At 41.5% G+C, this 21,476-nt stretch overlaps 1 protein-coding gene and 2 non-coding genes across 3 annotated transcripts; all 3 read right to left on the bottom strand.

The window, feature by feature from the left end:
* Window positions 1-14,860: 14,860 nt before the first annotated feature.
* rpl13 (ribosomal protein L13) lies at window positions 14,861-20,397 on the bottom strand. The gene is made up of 6 exons (NM_001292366.1): window positions 20,366-20,397; window positions 18,349-18,480; window positions 17,361-17,502; window positions 16,805-16,978; window positions 15,861-15,917; window positions 14,861-15,071 (listed from the first exon to the last, which is right to left on the bottom strand). The coding sequence occupies exons 2-6, from the start codon at window positions 18,450-18,452 to the stop codon at window positions 14,913-14,915; spliced, it is 636 nt and encodes a 211-aa protein (NP_001279295.1). The 5' UTR covers window positions 18,453-18,480; window positions 20,366-20,397; the 3' UTR covers window positions 14,861-14,912.
* LOC121850170 lies at window positions 17,038-17,120 on the bottom strand. The gene has a single exon (XR_006085485.1). It is a non-coding gene; the product is annotated as a small nucleolar RNA MBII-202 (small nucleolar RNA).
* Window positions 18,024-18,101, bottom strand: LOC121850171. Its single transcript, XR_006085486.1, has one exon. It is a non-coding gene; the product is annotated as a small nucleolar RNA MBII-202 (small nucleolar RNA).
* Window positions 20,398-21,476: the final 1,079 nt, after the last annotated feature.

The raw sequence follows: 21,476 nt of genomic DNA, 5'->3' as shown, positions 1-21,476 counted from the left end.
CCAAAAGCTGCTGAAACCCTGGTCCATGCCTTTGTCACCTCTCGGCTGGACTTCTCTAACACCCTCCTCGCCGGTATCCCATCCACTACCATCCATAAAACCCAAATCATTCAAAACTCTGCCGCCCGCATTCTCACCCGCACAAAACTTTGCTCCTTGATCACCCCAGTCCTTGCCAGACTGCACTGGCTGCCTATCCCAGAGAGGATCGATTTCAAAATCCTCACCCTTGTATTCAAATCTCTGCACTCCTCTGCACACCCCGACCTCTCTGACCGTCTCTCTCCTCAAAACAGGATCCGTTGCCTTCATTCCTCCGGGTCTGGCCTCCCCCTCACCCCCCTGAGTCCTCCGCTCCACCCTCAGCGGCTGTGCCTTCAGCCACTATGCCCCGAGGCTCTGGAACTCCCTTCCTCCATCCCTTTGTCTCGCTACCTCCCTTCCCATTTTCAGATCTCTGCTGAAGACCTTTCTTTTCGACCGCGCATTTGGTCACCTTCCTCCCACTCCCCCCGGCTCGCCCCCGGGATCCGTTACTGTGAAGCGCTCCGAGACGCCGTCCGTCGTGGAGGGCGCTATATAAATCCAACTTGTTGTGGTTGTTGAAAGAGAGAGAATTGCTGGTAATTATTGATACTTATTATTCCAATAATTATTGGAATTTATTATCACACAGCTAATCAAAACCCAACCTGCATTTGACAATCAGACAAAGTGTTTCTGTCTGGTTTGACACTCTACCTTCAAATGGGATGGATTGATTGATGGATTGGAAGAATTTAAAGATGAGTTAGTGCCAAGGATGACTATGGAATCATGTTCACCTTAATATTCCTGGGTTTGAACCCTGATCTGTGCTGAATTAGCTCATCTCAATAGGTGTGACCAGGGGATCTACAACTGAGCTCAAAAATCCTGAGCCACAAAGCGAGGGATGGGAAGGATAAACCAGCCAGGATTCAATGCCTGGGAAGCTGGTGAACATCATTTGTGGTTAGGATCAGGCTGGGCTGCAATGCCGGATATTTGAAAAGATTCCCTGAAATCACGGTTTAATTTGAAACATGGAGAATGGTCACTTGAGACAGTTAACAGTTATAAAAAGAAACATTTCGCAGCATCAGACAGTATTCTCAAGAAAGGAGGGGAGAAAAGTGTAGAAGTACCTTCACAAACAAACTAACCCTCCAGAGGTTAGAGTGGAGAAGCCCAGTGAAGTCGTTAGGCTATAACTAGAGAAGCTCCATTAATCTACCCATGCATGGGAATTGTCTATGCTGAGCGCAGATTAAAGCATCAGCTCTTGGTGCAACTGTGACATTAAAACGCAAATCACCTTATTAAGAGAAAACATTTCTCATCACAGATAACCAATGTGGGGCAATAATATATACCAGTCAGTGCATGCATGTATTACTGATTTTGCAGAAAAAATGTTTTTTTTGAAAAAAACAAAAGCAATCAGTATGTAAATTAGTTGTCTGCCTGGTTCATTCGGTAATACTAGTGTCTCTGAATTTGAGCCACGCATCAGGACTTTGAGCTCATAGTCTAAGCTGTTGCTGCAGTGTTGTCCTTGGGGGCACTATATTTTCAGATGGTTTAAAGGCATTAAACCAATGTCCCACGTCTACTTATTCAGGTGTACTTTAAAAATCCCGTGGTACTGGACAGAAAGAAAAAAGAGTTTCTCTTATTGTCCTGGTCAACAATCCTCCAGATAAAAATGATCATTCACTGCATCGCTGATGTGGGAAATTGCAGTGTGAAAATTGGGTGCCTAGTTTATGGAGGATTTCTTTTTGCTTAATTTTCAATCTGTCAGTCAAAACGCAAGCAATAATGAGAAGTGACATTAAGAGCTTTATTCCTCAGAGAAAAATTCTCAGTGAAGCACTTTGCAAAATAAATCAGTAGAGTAAGTAAGCCATTTCCTGCAGTCGTTAATGCTGAGATGATGACTTTGATTGCACTGTCATAAGAGGGAGCTGAGAGCATTTGCATATGAATAGTGGGGCAAATGAGATGCAAAATTACACACACGTGATTACCATAAACAAGAGGTGAGAGCTAAGAAAATCTGTAATTAGGAAACATAACTCTTAGGTCAGATGGTATATTTTAAGTACACTATGTAATTGGAATTAGTGAGTACACCACCTTTTGACTGAAGCCAACCAGTCTAGTCTGGATTAGGTTCCACAGTCAAAAACACAGCCAAGTCAAATTGATTTAAAAATGTGTGCAGTTTAAAAATGTGCGCATTTTACAGCTGGTTAAGAGGAATCTCTTCCTTTCAATCGCTGGTCGTTACAACAACAACAAAATTATATTGATAGAGCGCCTTTCACGTCGGGAGTTCGTCCCAAGGCGCTGGACAGTCAGGGGTCAGGACCTGAGCATGGGGAAGGTGTGGGGTAAGGGTGAGGGAAGGCAGAGAGGTGGGAGGGCGACGAAAGGCACAATCGAAGAGGAGGGTTTTGAGACTGGCCTTGAAGGAGGCAAGGGAGGAAGCGAGGCAAAGGGACCATGGGATGGAGTTCCAGAGTGTGGGGGCAGAGAACCTGAAAGCTCAGCCATCGATGGTAGGGCGGGTCAGGTGGAAGACATAGAACAGGCTGGAGCCTGCTGAACGGAGGGAGCGGGCAGGTTGGTAGGGAGTCAACAAGTCAGAGAGGTAGGAGGGGGCAAGGCCATGAATGGCCTTAAAGGTGAGGACGAGGATCTTGAATTCGATCCTCTGGAGGATGGGGAGCCAGTGGAGTCGGGCGAGGGTGGGAGTGATGGGGTCACGGAGCCTGGTACATGCGAGTACACGAGCTGCAGAGTTTTGGATGATCTGCACTTGTGAAGGGAAGAGTTGGGAAGGCCGATGAGGAGGGAATTTCCATAATCGAGCCCTGTTGTGATGAATGTGTGGGTAAGGATTTCGGTAGACTGAGGGGTGAGGCAGTGGCAGAGTCTGGCAATGTTGCGGAGGTGGTGGAGGTTGAGTGTGCAGCTGTGGATGCTGATGCTGCCAGTGCCCGAGGTGCGGAGGCGCTGGCGTGAGCCATTCAGGAGGGTCTCAGTCTTGCTGACGTTCGGCTGGAGAAAGTTGTCCGTCGTCCAGGACTTGATGTCGGATAGGCAGTCGGTCAGGACGCCAGTAGTCCTGGAGTTGAGGGTAGAGGCAGAGAGATAGAGTTGGGTGTCATTCGCATTCATGTGGAAATTTACCCCTTGTCTGCGGATGATGTCACCAAGGGGGAGCATGAAGAGCATGCAATATTTTATATTTAAAATGCAATATAAAATAGTTATGACTTACTTTACTATCCTTCACTTTTTCTGTCTACTTCTGTTTACATTTTAAATATTTCACTCTGTGCTGCTCCCAGGGAAGGAAAGTGGCTTGGAGGAATCATTAAGGTGCACGTTGTGAGGCAAGTTGACATTGTCTGTTTGTATGTTGGAAACTTTGTTGGAAACTCTTCCCTATACCCCCCATCCCACCCCTCTCAACCTCCCATCCTCTCTTCCCCTCTGGATGAATGAGTAACATTTCATCTTCATAACTATCATTGTTTATTGATAGAGAAAATCAAAGAGACATTACAATAATTATTGGTAATGGCTTAATTTTTAAAAGGCAGCTCTGTAGAGGAGATATGATGTGATTTGAGGGAAAGAAATTCCCTAATGTGGTTTGGGTTGGTGGAAGATGGCCTAAGTGTATAGAGCGAAAGGGAAAATTTCAGGATGCCACTTGGAGCATGCCACAGTATCAGTTGTAATGTGGACAATAGACCTTACACGTCTTCAAAGATTAGATCAATTTGGGCATTGTACATTGTTGTGAGAAAAGCCGTAATCTGAGGGAGTTAGACAGCTATTCAAAAACAGATTTTGAGTTATTGAAAGGTCTCAGTACCCCCAAGGTTATTATTGAAGGTTGATGCAATTCAAAGCAGAAGCATTCAACATTGCAACAGCAATATAGCTGTGAACTAATGATCATCATTTTAGAAAGTAAATCTCCAGGTTCTAATTTGCTCTGTGAGTTGCTTTCATAGTCTGAGAGCAAAGTTTAAGCTCAGAATCATAGAGAAACAGGCATTTCAGTACTGAGGGAGATCATTCACTGTTGCATCTGTGCTTCCTTTTTAGATCAATGTTTTAATTAATCCCACTCTTCAGCTCTTCCCCTATATCCCATCATATTGTTGACTGAGGATCAGGGCAGACTGGTTGTGTGGGGGTAGTTTGGGAAGCAGCAACAGGATAACGGATGAGTTTAATTTGTAAACTTGGAGAAAACGAACTATGAGAGAAACTAAATATATATATATAAGAAAGAGTTTGAGAAAGTAAAGTGGGAGAATTTCGAAGAACATTCGAAATAATGGAGACAATACAAAGAAACTAAACTGAAATTGACGGGTGAAAAGGAAAAGAATACCAGTTCAGTGAACTATGATCAGACTTCGACCTTGGCCTGACACCCATCTGGATACCGCAACAATTTGCTTTTTGTAAATCATACCTCAATGTAGCTACAAGGCAAAGCCCATTGTTTTTGATCTGTTCTAACATAAAATGGTGTTCTAAGAGACAATGATATCAACTCGAAACAAAGACTGGCCTGAAAACCTTTGAAATGTGCTATTTCCATCTAATTATTCACCTACCAAATTAAACATCAGCCTCTCACTTCTACTCTAATCTCCACCTCCAGAGTGCCAGAGCTCTGTATTGCACAGCAGGCATTGTAGAATATCTTGAATACTATGTGCAATGCCCGTTTTTAATATTGATAGCTCAATTCTTGCCGGAAAGCAGTAATGTTATAAAAGCAACAGTGCATAGCACTCTGTGAAACTACCATTCTCCCTCTTTGCTCCACTGTTCTCATTCAGTTGCATTAATATTGTATAACATACTGGCAACGGCGTCAAGATCCATCTTAAAATTGGTCACTTCATGGATATTTGTAGGACATTGCCGAGAACAAATTGATCTGCAAAATACACAATCACTAACTTTACGGTAAATTCCTGTGAAATGCTTTCAGATGTCCTTTTAACATTAAAGGCACCGTATCAAACGCAAGAATTATTATCGTTGCTTAGGTTTTGTATTCGAATTCAAGATCCTCATCCTCACCTACAAGGCCATTCACGGCCTTGCTCCCTCCTACCTCTCCGACCTACTATCCCCCTACCTACCTGCCCGCACCCTCCGTTCCTCTGGCTCTGGTCTGCTCCACATCCCCCGCCCCAACCGCCCTACCATCGGTGGCCGGGCCTTCAGCCTCTCAGCCCTCTGGAACTCTATCCCCCAGTGCCTTCGACTTGCCTCCTCCCTTTCCTCCTTCAAGGCCGGTCTCAAGACCTTTCTCGTTGACCGTGCCTTCAGCTCCCCTCTCGACTCTCTACCCCCTTCTCGCTCCCTCCCTTCCCTTCCCTCCCCTCACCCTGACCATTTCCCCCCAATGCTCGGGTCCTGACCCAACTGTACAGCTCCTTGGGACGTCCTCCCGACGTGAAAGGCGCTCTATAAATGGAATCTTGTTGTTGTTGTTGTTTGTATGTGCTACTGAGTAACAAATGAAGGGATTATAACAACAACAAAATAATGCCTTTGTATAGTGCCTTTCATATCGGATAAATACGTTACAATATTATCATCACAGGACAAATCTGCTTTTGGCCAGTGTTCAATTTCAACACGTTCTGACGACTAAGTGTTCTGAAGTGATGGTACAGGAGTGTTTATTTGATGACTAATTTGCCAAAATTGCAACTTTAGTCAACGTGAGTTTGATGTCAGGGTTACTTTTAAAAATAACGTCATCCCTGAATACCCATCAACTATGAAACAACCGTCCAGAGCTCTGATTGTCGATAGAATCACGTTGCCTTGATTCGCCACACCAGTTGCTACTCAAACCCCCCCACCCCAATGTATTATGTTCAATGCTGGAAGTTTTATGGATTAGTTACAAAAGCACTGTACTTGACATTCGTTCACACCCTACTGACGAAAATTTTGTTGACTGGTTAATTCATGTAATCTCGTTACACAAGAACAAATTCATCGACAAGAACCACTTCGGTTGACAAATTTAGAATCATTAAGCTAATACGGACAGATCCTAAAACGCAAAGCTCCAAGCACCACCACACATTGAGTAGAAGTGCAGATATAAAAATCTATATATCTATATATACACACGTGACCTTACTGTATTGTACGTAAAATAAAGCAGCTTTCCAATTCTTTTATACTGCTTGTGATAAAAACAGAAGCATAATGAATTCAAAATACATGAGCAAAATAAAGTGGTGGATGTGAGACAATGAAATAAAACTAGCAGTTTTTCTCTAAAGTGCTTTCTAACGGGTTGCAATTGTATCCATTGAAAACAAAGCGAGCACAAGTGGCCAGCTAAATTGTTATGTGCTACAATTGGACTGAATTTGATCTGCGTATGAGTGCTGTTGCTTTCAATGGAAAGCAGAAATGCACCCCAACACGGTCTTTATACATACAATGAGAAATAAGTCTGGCTTAAAAAATGAAATAATGAGGGCAAATAATTAAAACATTCAAAATTGACTATCAAACTTAACAGAAACAAGGAAGCTTCCCTTTGTTGATAACATTTTTGTTGTCTAATATTTAGGAGGAAGGAAATCCGGGTTCATCCACACACACAGCTGAGCTCACAAAATTTTCCAACCAATGAAATAATATAGAATGTTACTGCATGGAAACAGGCCATTTGGCCCAAATAGTCTATGCCAATACATCGATGATATAAAACTCCTTCTCAGCAGAACATTAACGTCTCATTCGAAGGACGGATGAATTTATTTCAACGTGTTTCTCCTGATGTAATATTGCTTTTGTCCATTTTCAGATTTTCCCCCATTCATCGGCACCCAATATAATTCTTGCATTTGATACAGCACCTTATCACATCTTCGAGGCATTTCAAAGCGCTTCACAGAACATACTGTAAAGTGAATTGACTGTATATTTTGTGGGCGAAACAAGAGATGGATGATTAGCCTTTTGCTCGAGGAATGCCAGGGATGCTGTGGCTTCCAAAACAATCATCAGAGTATGTAATTGTCCCTCCCTCGAGCCGCTCCAGCCTGGCACGTGTGCATTACTGTGTCAACACTTTCAAAAGGTTTGCAACACCAAAGCATTTTACTCTTGTTAATTTCCCCATCTCTAGAGGAACATTAACAGAGATGTCAACTGGCCCGTTGCCTTTCCTCATGATTGGAGAATAGCTTGAGCGAGCTTAAAACAGGAGAAAATATTTTAAAAGTATTGAGCAAGAGATATGAGATTTTTTCCCCCATATTTGGTTCCCTTGAATAAATAATAATAATAATGGTATAGCGTCTTTCACATCGGGAGGATGACCCAAAGCATTTTGCAGGGTATAACAAGCTCAAGCTCATGATGGGGAAAATACAATTGAAAAATAAAATAATTACCAAACAATCAATGTTGTGATCACTAAACTAAAAACCCAGGATTCAGTGATGTGACTTCCGGACTTCGAAAGAGATTATGAAAGTTCAAGGTGTTTCTTTAAATATTAAGATGTTAAATTCGTAATATTTCCTAACAAACCTTAACTTAACATCCGATTACATATATACTTTACTGTATCCTTTACAATGAAGATTTTTGAAATGTTTTCCCAATGTAAAGGTTGCTGTATCAAATGTAGGATTATCATTAGTATAACAAGAAATCCTTGATAAGAAAACTGAATCATGCAAATAACAAGGCTCCCTTATTGAAGGATGCAGTTTTTAAAGATTATCATTAAGAAAATAACTCAAATTATTATATTTCAAACTAAACTCAGGCTGTACCATAGTCAGCATCACCCCACCTTGACCATAATCAACGAGTGAAACCTCCATATCTGAGTTCTGTATGTTTGAATCACTGGAGCAATGTGGTAACTCTTTTTTTATTCTGACTATTACATTTCATGCACCTTAACAGACATCTAATCACCTCACATTTACTTTCAGACAGTTTTGGCAGATCAATGAGCATTCTATCATCTGTCATTTTTCAGTATCTTCTGACAAGACTCAAACCCTCTGCTGTTTGAGCTGCCAGGTTGTGCCTATTTCTCTCTCTCTCTCTCTCTCTCTTTAGGATATCAGACCAGTGTAAAATTCAACATTTTTTGCAATAGGCTAGCACTCATTCAAATGTCTTCTTTGTGGATATTATTATAAATATAATATAATATATTACTATTATTAATAATCCTTGCATTTGATATAGTGCCTTATCACGTCTTCAAGACATCTCAAAGCGCTCACAGAATATACTGTAAAGTGTATTAACTGTATATTTTGTGGTCAGCCAATTGCACACATCAGTGACCCACAAGCAGTGACCAAATTGAGTGACCATATTATTATTATTATTATTACTCCACGTTTAGCAGACTCGGTCACGGACAAGAAAGTGTGATTCAACGGATTGAAACAATGTAATCGTGACACCTTGCAGCTTCCTAATGATGATTTACATGTAGTTTGTGACACCAGCAGCATTGCCAAGCCAGAGGAAAAACAATTATCACAGCCACAATTCTATTCCAGGTGGAGTTTCTCTTCAGTGCTCAACTACTCGCACCAATTAGCAATCAAAGACATGAAACACTTTCACAGAAGGGATGGTTGGCAGCTGCTGAGACAACCTCATCATCTTATGTTTGCTGTTTGATCATGTTGCCTTTAGAATCGATTCCAAGACAGCCAGGCAGAAATCCTAAGGAAAAACCTGTCAACATGTAGAACCCATATAAATCATCACATCCTCTCACCTACCCTGGCAGTCCCAAGATCACAGAAACAAGCAGCAAAGCAAATTAAATACAAAATCAAAATGAATCGAAATGTGCCCCATACATTAGCCTTAAAATAGTAGTCTTTCATAAACATTTCTGCAAAGAATAGCTTTGATAAGCACAGAAGGATTACATTGTTATTGATAATAAAGACTGAAATTCCTTCCTCCCATTAAATAAATGTGTTCTGTGAAACGCTTTGGGACGTCCTCCCGACGTGAAAAGCGCTATATCAAATGCAAGGATTATTATTATTATTATAAATCAGCTTCTTAGCAGTTATTTTGCAATTAAATAAATTGTTCTTAAGTTGTGTGGACACGATGGCAAAAGGCCAGATGTGTTGCTGAAATGATTGAGATTTTAAAAGAGCGAGAGAGAGAGAGAGAGGGATACTTAAAGTGGGATTCAAAATAAAGCTGTCAAAGTGAATGGGCTGCTCCTTTCCCAGGTTTCTAAGTAAAAGATCTCCGACACACAAGAGACCATAAGCAATAATTTGTAATACAGTATTTCAAACAAAATAAAGCACATTGTCACTGCCATTAAAGTGGAAAATTACATGAGTGCCATTGTGCCTCTTTTTACACATAAAGCTTATTACACTCATTCTGAGGACTTTAATACTGCCATCAATCAAATGAAGAAAATGCGATTGGAGATAATCTAATAATTCTAGCAACAATATTGAGATACTGTACCTATATTACTACTATAAATTGAAAAGTCAAAGTATTGCCACTTTTAATATAATGAAACTAGGAGGCAACTTAGCCCAAAGCAAAAAAACTGACATTTAGGTCGAAAATATGATCATTCTTTTTTCTCTCTGTTAATTTATACAGATTGATCCACAGATGCAATTACCTTCTGAATTCCAAATGATTGTACATTATTAACGATAAAGGTTAGAGTTGCCCCAGTGGACAAGTTGGTAAACTTCACTCATAGACTGAGTTGGTAGCTGGATAGTGAACCGATAGACATAATCTGCTCAGCTTCTCAGGTTTTAAAAGAAAATTTAACAAATATTTGAAAAATAAAAATATAAAAGGTGTCGGGGGAAAGGGACAACATGAAAATTGTTCAAATAGCTTATAGCTACTAATTATCATTCACAAGCAGGTCAGCCTGATCATATATAATTGCTGGGTGTGAAATTTGAACAGTCAGCATATTCCCTATACATTTTATGAGCAGCAACATGAATAACATCAGGAAGGCAGATCACTATTATATTAAGTGAAGCACACCAAGCTCTTTCAGGCTGTTCCAAGCACAGCAAAAATAACACAAATAGCCTTTATCTTCTCAACCTACTTTCATGAAAATAATGAGAATACTGATTACAACCACAAAATTATATTTGTATAGCGTCATTCACGTCGGGAGGACATCCCTAGACAGTCAGTGTTTCGGACCTTGAGGTTGGCTTCGGGGGTCGGGATCGGGGAGGGGGGAGGGCAGGGGGGGGGAAGGAGGGTGATCGAAGGCACAGTCGAAGAGGAGAATCTTGAGATGGGTCTTGAAGGAAGCAAGGGAGGGGGCGAGGCAGAGGGACTGCGGGATGGAATTCAAGATGGTGGGGGCAGAGTGGCTGAAGGCTTCATATAAGCATTATATATAATTACATAAGTAAATTAATTTGTTAAACTATCAAAGGGAGAAGGATTTATTTCAATACCATTTCTATAATAACATTAACAAAAAGATAACACTATAAATTCTCTATGGAGTCAGAGTCTAAATTCTCACAATTACAGGCCCTAAGCCTTACTTCCTATGGGAGTAATCTAAATCTGTTCCAGTGAAATCATTATGTAATGAGTCCCAATTTAAGAAAGGCTGACTAGCTTAGAGGAGATCATTTCCACTCTATTAACCGAGTTGATTGACCACTGAGCGCTAGAGAATATTAGTTTTTGCAAGTATTTGCAATTAGTGAAATGTGCTCAGTTCCTTTAAACAGCCAGTGGGAAAATTGTGATTATACGTTTTGAAACTTTTATTAATCAAATGTCTTACTAGCGAGCTGAAACTTGATTCCAGCCCCCGCATTACTGTCACTCAGTGATGCTCTTTAGTTGATGATGAGTGCTCGGTCCTATTTCTCTCGTGGAGTCCTGTAGCTCAGTATATTTTGTGAAATGTTTTGAGACATCTATATCAAATGCAAGAATTATTCTTATGAACCCATCCTATGCTCCAGATTTGGGAGAGCTCAGCGCTGTGTGAAAACTCTGCACCATTGACGTTCCTCGTGTTCATGGCCATGAACACACGCAGACAAACCGATAAAAGCGGAGAAACAAAATTTGAAGAAATGTATTTCTTTTTTTATTTCACTCATGAACCAGACCAGTTACAGTTGAGTATGAAAATTAATCTCAAAATCCTGTGTCTTTATTTAATAATAACAATAAGCCTGGCATTTGGTGCAGTGCTTTTCACGTCTTCTAGACGTCTCAATTTACAGGTTTATAAGAGGGTATATTAAAAGAGATAATAACCCTTGCTGTAGTGATTCTATGAGAACCAAACATTTGCTTGTTGAACAACTTCACAAAAATTTTTTTACTAAATAAATTTCCTTCATAAAGAGATCACAAGAGAGGTTCATAATGAAGAAAGCCCTTCAGTCCATTTGATCGCATCAATCCAGAATACCCCACCCTTTTCGGCATCAGCCTGGCACTATGGGATCACTCTCGCCTCTGAGTCAAAAGGTTGTGGATTCAAGCCCCACATTGGGATTTGGAATCACATAGTCCAGGATGACACTCCAATGCGGCACTGTGGGGGTGTGGCATTGTCAGAGGTGTCATTCTTCGGATGAGACTTTAAGCCGGGGTGAATTTACATTGCAACTGCTCAAAATGCTATTTTGGGCAAAAAAAACACAGATCTGGAAAAATGTAAATGAAATGTATGTTAAGCCTTGGCGACAGATGCAGCCCATGTCCTTCATCTTCCTCCATAGTCACAGTAATTACTGGTAATGCATTCAGTGTGAGGGATTGGTTGAGAGTGTGAAGTAATGCATTTCATGTACTCGTAACTTCAGTTACAGTATAAACCTCTTTCAGGTTATGTGTAGTTATTGCCACCACACAAGCTGATTTTTTTTTAGAATTCCATCAGTCAACCCACGCCAAACACAAACTTGGAAGAGCAGCTTCTCTCATAAGGCAGTGGATTCCTGTTCAGAAGATTTGTTTTGGAATCCCAACCGAAACTCTACAAGACACAATGGGGCATATTTTGTTAGTTTTTCAGATCAGCCTTGGCCTTACGGAAATGGAGTGCTTTTATACAGAAAAAACATCAGCAGACACCGAACACAGCTCTCACTGCCAATATAACAGCATTGGTGGAGTTCATATAGAAATCCACAACTTGGATCATTTCACCCTGCTTTTAACACACCTCATTTTACAGTAAATCCTGTGAAGCATTTTGAGATGATTGACAGCATGGTAAGGCACTATATCAAATCGCAAGGATTATTATTATGTTAAAAATTCCACCCACACCCGACGTATATAGTCCTTTCTAATTCACAATGCTAATTAAAAGAATTTGTTTCAAATGGATGGGATCAATAATTTCACCACCCACAAAATCAGATGTCTCATCCAAGCTGCAATTCACAACCTTAAAGGTCAACATAATACTTCAACAGTGGAGGACGTCAGTCCAAATCATTAGGTAATTCATTTTATGACAAACTACTTCACTTGGTAGATAACCACCTACAGAATACAGTATCTCATAAGTAATGTAACGCCATGGGCTTGAGACAACCAGAAAACACTCTCACTAGCAATGTTCTAATCTTTCACACTCAGAAATGTATCATTTTGTCCACAAAATATAGTCCATTCACTTTACAGCATATTCTGTAAAGCACTTCGAGAGGTCTCGAAGACACGATAAGACACTATATCAAATGCAAGGATTATTATTATTATCTCTGAGAATTCATATTGTCCACAAGTCTGAAGTCTACAATTGAGGATTTTAATGGGATCTGGAAGAATGTCACAGCTACCTGCGGAACTCTGCTCTGACACTGTCAAATTCTGAATACATTTTGTGAGCCAGTAAAGAACATCCCTTTAAATCCTTTTGTTTAAGTCCCCATAATGACAGTTAGCTATAAGAAATCACAGTAGACTGAACTTGTAATACTACACTTTGCCAGCGTATAGGCAATGATAAGACTAACAATCCAATGAACTGCAGTAAAGAAATGTATTTCTCAAAACGTGTCAAGACATGTGCAGTTTCCTTTCCTTGAACTGAATTGGGAACTTACAACATAATAAAATGGAAATGTAGACTGGCAGTCTATAATATGTTAAAATGACATTCAAGAAGCAAATTTGATTAAATCTCTGATGCATTCCTTGCTGCTCATACTTTAATATTATCTACTTTAGTAGATAGCGCAAAACCACAAACAAATTTGATATTGAAATCCACATTGAAATATATTTCAAAAGTCATATTACATTGATATCATATTGAAATTAGATCAGGGAAACGCACTTAGCTTGCCCAATAAAAATGAAAATATATACTCAGGACCTTACAAATCTCCATGCCACAGCACATTAAAACACTATAGGGTGGTATGTTCTCCCACACAAGCTCTCATTTTACCTATGCTGCCTCAAGCTCATGCAGAGGGAAAAGCATGTGTACCATCTAGTGGTTATTCCAACATTGACATAGAACTGTGGGAGAAGTTAAGCTGCTCAATGTAAGGGGTATGGAGAGCTCTAATGAGCAGTTTGTCTCTGCAACTTGGGATCTTTTCCTCGTTAAAAGTTACATTTCAGGTAGTTCATTAAATAGGAATTCAACCTTTCACCACTGAGCACGTTAGACGATATTAGGATGCCTACACCAACATTTACAATACTTAACAGTAATGACCCATGAAGGGCTTGCACCAGAGCATGGAATCAGGGCTGGGATAGCAAAACAGGGTGGGGGTTGGGAGTATGACTGAAGGCACGAGCAGAGGAAGGTCTTGAGACAGGCCTTGGAAGGAGGCAGGGGAGGTGGTGAGGCAAATGGATTAGGGTGGAGCTCCAGAGGGTGAAGGCAGAAAGGCCGCAGGCCCAACTACTGATGTTGATTGAGGCAGCAGGGAACACTGAGCAAGTCAGTGACCACTGAGCGGAGGGAGCGAGCAGGTTGGTAAGATCCAGCAGGTCGCAGAACGAGGGAAGAACAGTGAAGGGCTTTGAGAGGACGAGGATCTTGCTGATTTCAAGACCAATAGCACCATCCTGTGCCAATTAGATGCAAGTGCACACTTAAAATAATTCAATGGGTAATCACCGATCTCTTGGCTGCAGCAGCCCTATTTACTTCATCTCGTTAGACACACTTCAGTAAAATGAACTTCCCACGGAAATTGTAATTGTAATACAGAATATTCAGGTTCCCTGCTCCTGTTGGCGAACCAAGCATAAACTACTTCCATGAGCAAAGAGGTAAGAGCACCCGCTCCTGTCACTAATTCGGTGGGTTGGCAAGTTATTGGCGTTTTCCCCTTTAAATTAATAGTTGTTGAACGAGGACACAAACGGGAAGGTAATCCTTAAAAAAACCCTTAACTGTCATTTCAGATGGTATTGAAGATATTACTTTTAGAAATTCGCAGGGGTTTTCTAATCCGTCTTTAACCAGTTTCAAAGCTAAACAAGGGATATCCGAGAGAGCCTTCCGTTACTAACATTGAAGATTTATGGAAGGTCTATCATTTTGAAGCAAAACCATACATCAATACTCTTGCATTACAGAGGCAGCCATCTTGCATCTCACAGAAGCAAATGCTTGAAAGGTGTGAGTTTGATTAACTTTTAAGTGTCAGTTTCAAATATAAAAACATTAAAGGCATCAGTCAGGCGGATAATGCGAAAGGAGAAATGGCCTGAACTAATGGTGAAACAAGACAATCAATGAAACATTTTACCAGGTGCTTTATTGAAAAAGTTCCAGATATAATTTTAGACTTTTATTTCTTCTTCTCGACATCTTGTTCAGCTGCTTCCTTGGCTCTCTTTGCACGTATACCAAACAGACGAGCGTTTGCCCGGGCCATACGAAGGGAGACAAAGGCCATGAACTTCTTTTCATCCTCAGAGATTACCCGGGCTTTTTCTTTCTCGAACACCTGGAAGAAGAAAAAATAATGGTTCGTATAAAATACTACAAGGTTGTCTACTCATTTACAAGCAACACATTTCCTTGTGCTTTGACCCCAATTGAGAGACTTCTACAAATGGACGGCTAGCCTCATCGTTTTTATTTAACACGTGACCGACCCACCTGTGACCAAAACTGGATTATAGACAAAGTTAAACTTGTGAAAACAATATTTACTAGCCATCAACATTTAATATGCCCACCCTTTGCAGACAGATGGTCCAAGTGTACAGTCATGGAATGTATACATTAATAATATTATTGTTATGTATACATTACAGCATGAACAACCAGGAGAGAAATGCCCTAATTAGTGTACAGCACTCAAACCCCCAAACTTCTATTAATATCATCTAAAAACTACAGAAGACTCAATCACATTTTAACACAAATGACAAGATTTTTTACTCCATTCATTATTGCAGTTTCCCTCACCCAGAGTTTGCAGTTAGTTCAAGCTCCCTTCACTTTAGTCACGTGCATTGACAGGCTGGAACTAACTATGCTTCAAACTTCTGTCAATCTGAGTCAGGTAACTGTTCCCACCAGGAAAACAATCTCCCAAAACTGTTTAGACACAAGTCGCAAGAAACAATCCTCACTGGACAGTTTGACTGTAATTGATCATAAGAATGTGTTTCCCCTAGGACAGCTACTGCAACTTTAAGGGATTTATCTTTTTTTTACAATGAACCTATTGCTTATTTTAGTGAAGCTGAGTGTTCGAGAATTAAGCCATTCTAAAATTGTAACTCACGTTCTTGATGGGCATGACTGGTCCACTCAGCTGAGTCGCCAGCTTCATTTCTTCAGGCTGTAAAAAGAAAATAGTATCGTCATTGAAAAGTCCTTCACAGAAACAAAGTTAGATAAAATTGCATTTTCACAGTCATTGGGTGGACAAGTTCTAGCAATAGTCATCAAAGATGTACACAGATTCCAGAGAAACTGTCACCTGACTGTGGAGAAAGGCAGAGTATCCCTCCCTGAATTAGTTTGTTATTCAATTGTTATGGCAAAATACAATATTTAAAGAGCATAGAATTTCCTTAAGAACTTCAGGCAGAAAATCCCTTTAGCAAACTCTCAGGTACACTGTTGCTCAAAGGTTAACCCATGTTACATATGATCTAAACTTTAGGAATTAACATTAATGTGTCTTGCTCTAGTGCACATTTTACTACTTTATGCCAGGATATTACACTTATGATTTTTAATGTGATAGCTCCAGCTCCAGCTAATATATTTGAAAATGGGAATAGAATCAATAATCATTTAATTTGTCCTCGCATTATTACTTAGCATATACCAATTTAGCCCAATGTATGGACTGAAGTATAATCTAGAAAACTGACACTTACTTTGATTTCACAAACATTAAGAGTCACTTTCATTTAACCTGATACTCCCAATGGCTTAGCTAATAAAACAACCCAAATTGCAACAGCCAAACAGACTCAGAAGATCCCAAGTTCAATCCCAAATCAGTGCTGTTAGTTAAGACAATAGCAGCAGTAAAACACACCTCAGTATCCCAGACTAAAAATGAAAACAATCCAGCAATGTGGATTCATTTTGAGTCCCTTAATTATGGTAATGGGTTTCTGCATGTGCTAGACACACAGGTAACCAAATAATAAAACAAAAAAGTAGTGTGTCTATACCAAGACTATCAAGCCAAACAATTGTGCCAACACTTACAGAAGCATCACCCTTCTTAGGTGCAGACGCCTTCTTCGGGAAGATGATGAGTTTGGAGCGATACTCCTTCAGCCGTTGAGCATTACACTGAATAGATTTTGTTGACCTGTTGCGTCGTCTATGGTCAACAGCAATGCCAATAGTGCGTGCCACTTTCCTGTTTATGCCCGCTGCCTAGCAACAGACAAATATATATTTTTAGGAGATGAAGACAGGAACCTACTCAAAATATAGCAGATAAACTACAGTCATCAGATGGAAAAGGGTTCGACAATAATCATCATTGATTTACAGAGATTCCGGAGAAATTTCATCATGTGACTGGTGAACACTTAGGCAGGAATAAGCTAGGAAAAACAAATTTATAGGTTTCAATACACATACCAATGAATAAACAAAGCAGATTGTAACACAAAGTTTACTGTAGTATTTCCATTATACAAATCCCTTTAAACTTGGAACTGGACAAAATCCCTATATTAGGCTTTAGATGAATATACACCAATTACTGAAACGTTATTCTATTCAACTATTTACCAGCATGCTGTAATATTACCTTGAGCTCCTCCAGGCTGAAGCCTCGGCCAGCACGTACTTTAGTGTGATACCTAATGGTAGGACACCTAACAATTGGTCGGAGGGGACCTGCAACTGGGCGTGGAGCAATTCGGCGGGATTTAGCTTGTCGTGCCTTACGTCTGCCAACAGATCAAAAATGAGCACATCAATTTAGAACCGAAAAGTATAACTGTATTTCTACACCACAAGCACAGGAATCAAAAACTTAACTGTTATTACAGAAACTGTACTGCAATATTCATTAACCAATACAATACTTCCTATAGTTAAAAAAAAGTGGACAGAACCTACTTGGAAGCCCATTATAACTTTTTCCCCCGAACCCCCTCTAGCCAACAGAATTAGCTCACATATAGGGCTTGTGTTCTACAGACCAGGATACCCAGCTTCTTGTGCTAAAACATGACTGACTTCCAGGTCACCGTTGTTGTCATTTCCTGCACATTGCCCACATGCAGCAACATCAGTGGCAATCTGATGTAGAAGTCAGCCAATTTTTCACACATCAGGTACTTGAACTCAAGAGGACCATGTGAAGACAAGGTTCTACTGCAGAATCCCCAATAACTGGACTGCTGTGAAATTGGAGAGGTGGTATGTAATTCTCTTAAAATTTATGTTTTAATAAAAAACAGCTTTTAACTAATCCACAGCCATCAGCAAAAAGGGGTTCAATGGTTATCATCAATGGTTTACAGAGATTCCGGAGAAATTGTCATCATCTGACTGTGGAAAACCAACTTTGGCGGTAATGCTGTATATATTAAATGTCTCCAATCAATGACCCTCACAGTTACCATCAAATTTGAAGCTATAAATCCACTTGACAGCCCAGAAGCAGACAGGCGACTCACTTATTGGCATTCCATCCTAAATTAACTTAGATCGTTGCAAACATATTGTTTTTGTATTTGTGAAGTTCAAAAGAGCAGTGGAGTTTTAATATTCGACAATGGATTATTTACCTGCGGATTTTTCTGGCTGGCTGATTAAACCAAGTGCGGACTCTCTTCTGCCAGTCCTTGTGGAAATGAGGGTTCAGAATCATCCCATTCCGACTTGGTGCCATGGCTGCTTACGTCTGTGCTGAAGCAACACTGGAAAAGGAAAATTAAAATGTAGAAAATATTTAAAAGCTATATAAAAACTACCATTATTCTTAACATAATAATCCTTGCATTTGATATTGCGCTTTATCACATCTTTGAGACGTCTCAAAGCACTTCCCAGAATATACTGTAAAGTGAATTGACTGTATATTTTGTGGGCGAAAACTGGCAGCCAAATGCACACAGCAGTCTCCCACAACAGTCATGGATTGAGTGCTCACATTTTTTTTGACAGTCCCGCAATTACAAGTTCATACAGTTTTATAAATAGATACAAAATCCATACTTTAAACCAACGCTTTAAAGCAATCACCAATTTAATGGTTTACCGGGTATATAACAAGTCCACAGCCATCAGCAAAACTCACTGGATATCATCAATGTTATACAGAGATCCCGGAGAAATTGTCATCATCTGACTGTGGAAAACCAACTTTTGTGCTAATAATAATAATCCTTGCATTTGATAAAGAACCTTATCACATCTTCTAGACATCTCAAATCGCTTCACAGAATATACCGTAAAGTGAATTGACTGTATATTTTGTGGAGGAAATGTGGCAGCCAATGGCGCACAGCAGCCTCCCACAAACAGTTGTAGATTAAGGGACCAAATTATTATTATGAATCAATTATTACCCTCGAAAACGCGATCCACCAATCGACTAACAACCAGGTTCCTACTTACTGCTAGGTAAAGAGGCATGTGGAATAAGGGAACTTGCCCAACGTTTCGCCCTGCCAGGAACTGAACCCAGGTTTCTCGCTTGCAAAGTGAGTCATAGAAGACCACTCTCAGTTAAGTCAGATGCCAAATTACCAACTAGTGACCAACTGTTTGTGGGACACCGCTGGGCACAATTGTGTTGCGTTACTTGGCAACAAACACAGTCCCTCCCAATCCACAGTAATGCCTGTGAAGCTCTTTTGAGACATCCTTCTGACAAGGCCTTTACCAAATAAAAGTATTATTATACAATACAAAATTACATTTGTGTGGCGCCTTTCACGTCGAGACAGCATTCCAAGGCGCTGGACGGTCAGGGATTTGGACCCAAGCTGGGGGTCGGAATCGGGGAGGGCGGTCGATTGAAGAGGCGGGTTTTGAGACCCCCAAAATCATTATCACTATTATTTCTGCACGGTCATGAGCTTCGCCGTGTGTCAAACCCCCGAACAATGACGTGTGCACTCCCCCACTGTATTGGGCAGTGACTGAAAAAGCAAATCAAAGGTAAAATGTCTATAGGTACGATAGATACTATACATACTCGGTCAAGGCAATATTCTAAACACTAACGGGGGGGGAGAGAGAGGGGGGGACAGCATTTCCCCAAACGCTTTCACTCATATTAAAATCAGAAAACCAATCTGAACCCTCAATCCTGTAACTACCGAATAAAGCTCAGCAAAAAAAAGCGGGGAATCAGGAGTGGGGGCAGTGAATTGCAGTGTCTCTCTCTCTCTCCTGGAGCGGGTTTCCAACCCGAGGCGGTGTGTGTACAGTGTGTGTGTGTGTGTGAGGGATCTCTTCCTTCCTCCCTCCCTCCCTCTCTCCTCGTTCAGTTGCCGCGTCTGCGTTCACGTGAAAAAAGGGGACGACGTCGCCGCCGCCACAGCAACGCATCACTTCGGACCTGAGCGAAATCGAGCGCCTCACAAGACAAACACCCGCGCGCTTTAGGCCCCAACACTGAGGCAGATCCCCCACCCCCGGCCCCCCTCAGCCGGGCGCCTAACTCCGAAAATGGTGCCAAATCTCGAGAGCCCGATCCCTTCCCGGTTCGCCGGGCGTCGTTTCGGGGCAGTTTCCAGCAGCCAAAGAAGCCGATGGACGGCGATCCCTTTCGGGCTCCGCGGCCCTGACACGTACCGTGCGAAAGCAGGAAAATGGCCGCAAGGAAAGAGGGAGCCCGCGCGAGGCCCGCTGGGATATGCCCGGCGTCCGGCAGCTTAGCCAATCGGAGGCAGCGCCCCCGGCCGGGTAGCCAATCGGAGCAGCGCGTGGGGATGGGTGGGTGGGTGTCTGCCCCTCACAAACATGGCGGCGGTGACATCACTTCCCTTCTTCCTCTTCCGCCCTCTGCCCCGCATAGAAATGGCGGCCTCAGCCCTTGGCCGGTGAGCAACTCGGCGTCTGATTTTAAAAGCAATCACCTCTCCCTCTCACGTTACTCCGCTTAAGCCGTCAGAACCATAGAATTATACAGCACCGAAGGAGGCCATTCGGCCCATCGTGTCCGTGCGGCTCTGCGAGAGCTTTTCCAAATCAATCCCACTCCCTCTCCCCCTGTAGCTCTGCACGCGTTGCCCTCCGCCCCTCACCGCGGCACATGGACCAGAGGACACTGTGGGTAATCAGATGATTATTCAGGGAGGACGGGTTTGCAGGGCTGTGGGGAGAGCGCCGCGGGTGGGGTGGGGTGGGNAAGTGGGATTGATTCGGCACAGACACGATGGGCGGAATGGCCTCCTTCGGCGCCGTACAACTGTACGATTCTGTTTCTCGAGGCTCAGTAGAAATTTGCATTTGTATAGCGCCCTTCGCGCGGGGTAGCGTTCAGGAGGCTCGTTTCCTTTGCCTATTTTCCTCCTTTATACGCCGCGTGAAGACCTTCGCTCCGTTTGCTCGTTACCCCTAAATCTTTGCCTGGTCTCTCCGGGTCGACTTGCATCTCTTTATCCATCGTTTCCCTCAGTCGCTCTCACTTCACTCTCTCCCTCTTCTATCCTTGCAACTACTGTCCTCCGGTTTTTTCCTGCCGGTCATTCTTTCTCTTTCTTTCTGCAGCAATATCAATCCACCCCGTTGTGTGTGCTTTTATTCTCAGAAGGCAGTTGCTAAATGGGCCAGAAGTTTCAACTCTAAACTACACACAAGCAACAACGTGAGCCACTCTTCTCAGTGACTGACACTAACTCCAACAATTACATTTAAATTTTAAAATAATTTTGCGCAGTTTAGGTATTTGAGTTGCACACTA

Source organism: Callorhinchus milii, unplaced genomic scaffold (assembly GCF_018977255.1).
Source record: "Callorhinchus milii isolate IMCB2004 unplaced genomic scaffold, IMCB_Cmil_1.0 Scaffold14, whole genome shotgun sequence".
NCBI lineage: Eukaryota > Metazoa > Chordata > Chondrichthyes > Chimaeriformes > Callorhinchidae > Callorhinchus > Callorhinchus milii.
This window is presented reverse-complemented; position numbering and strand designations above follow the sequence as displayed.

Coding starts and splice junctions, on each gene's coding strand:
- rpl13 (NM_001292366.1), bottom strand. CDS start 18,452: ATGGCACCAAGTCGGAATGGGATGATTCTGAACCCTCATTTCCACAAG. Junction 15,918..16,804: donor CTAAGAAGGGTGATGCTTCT/GTAAGTGTTGGC, acceptor TTCTTTTTACAG/CCTGAAGAAATGAAGCTGGC. Junction 15,072..15,860: donor CAGTCATGCCCATCAAGAAC/GTGAGTTACAAT, acceptor TTCTTCTTCCAG/GTGTTCGAGAAAGAAAAAGC.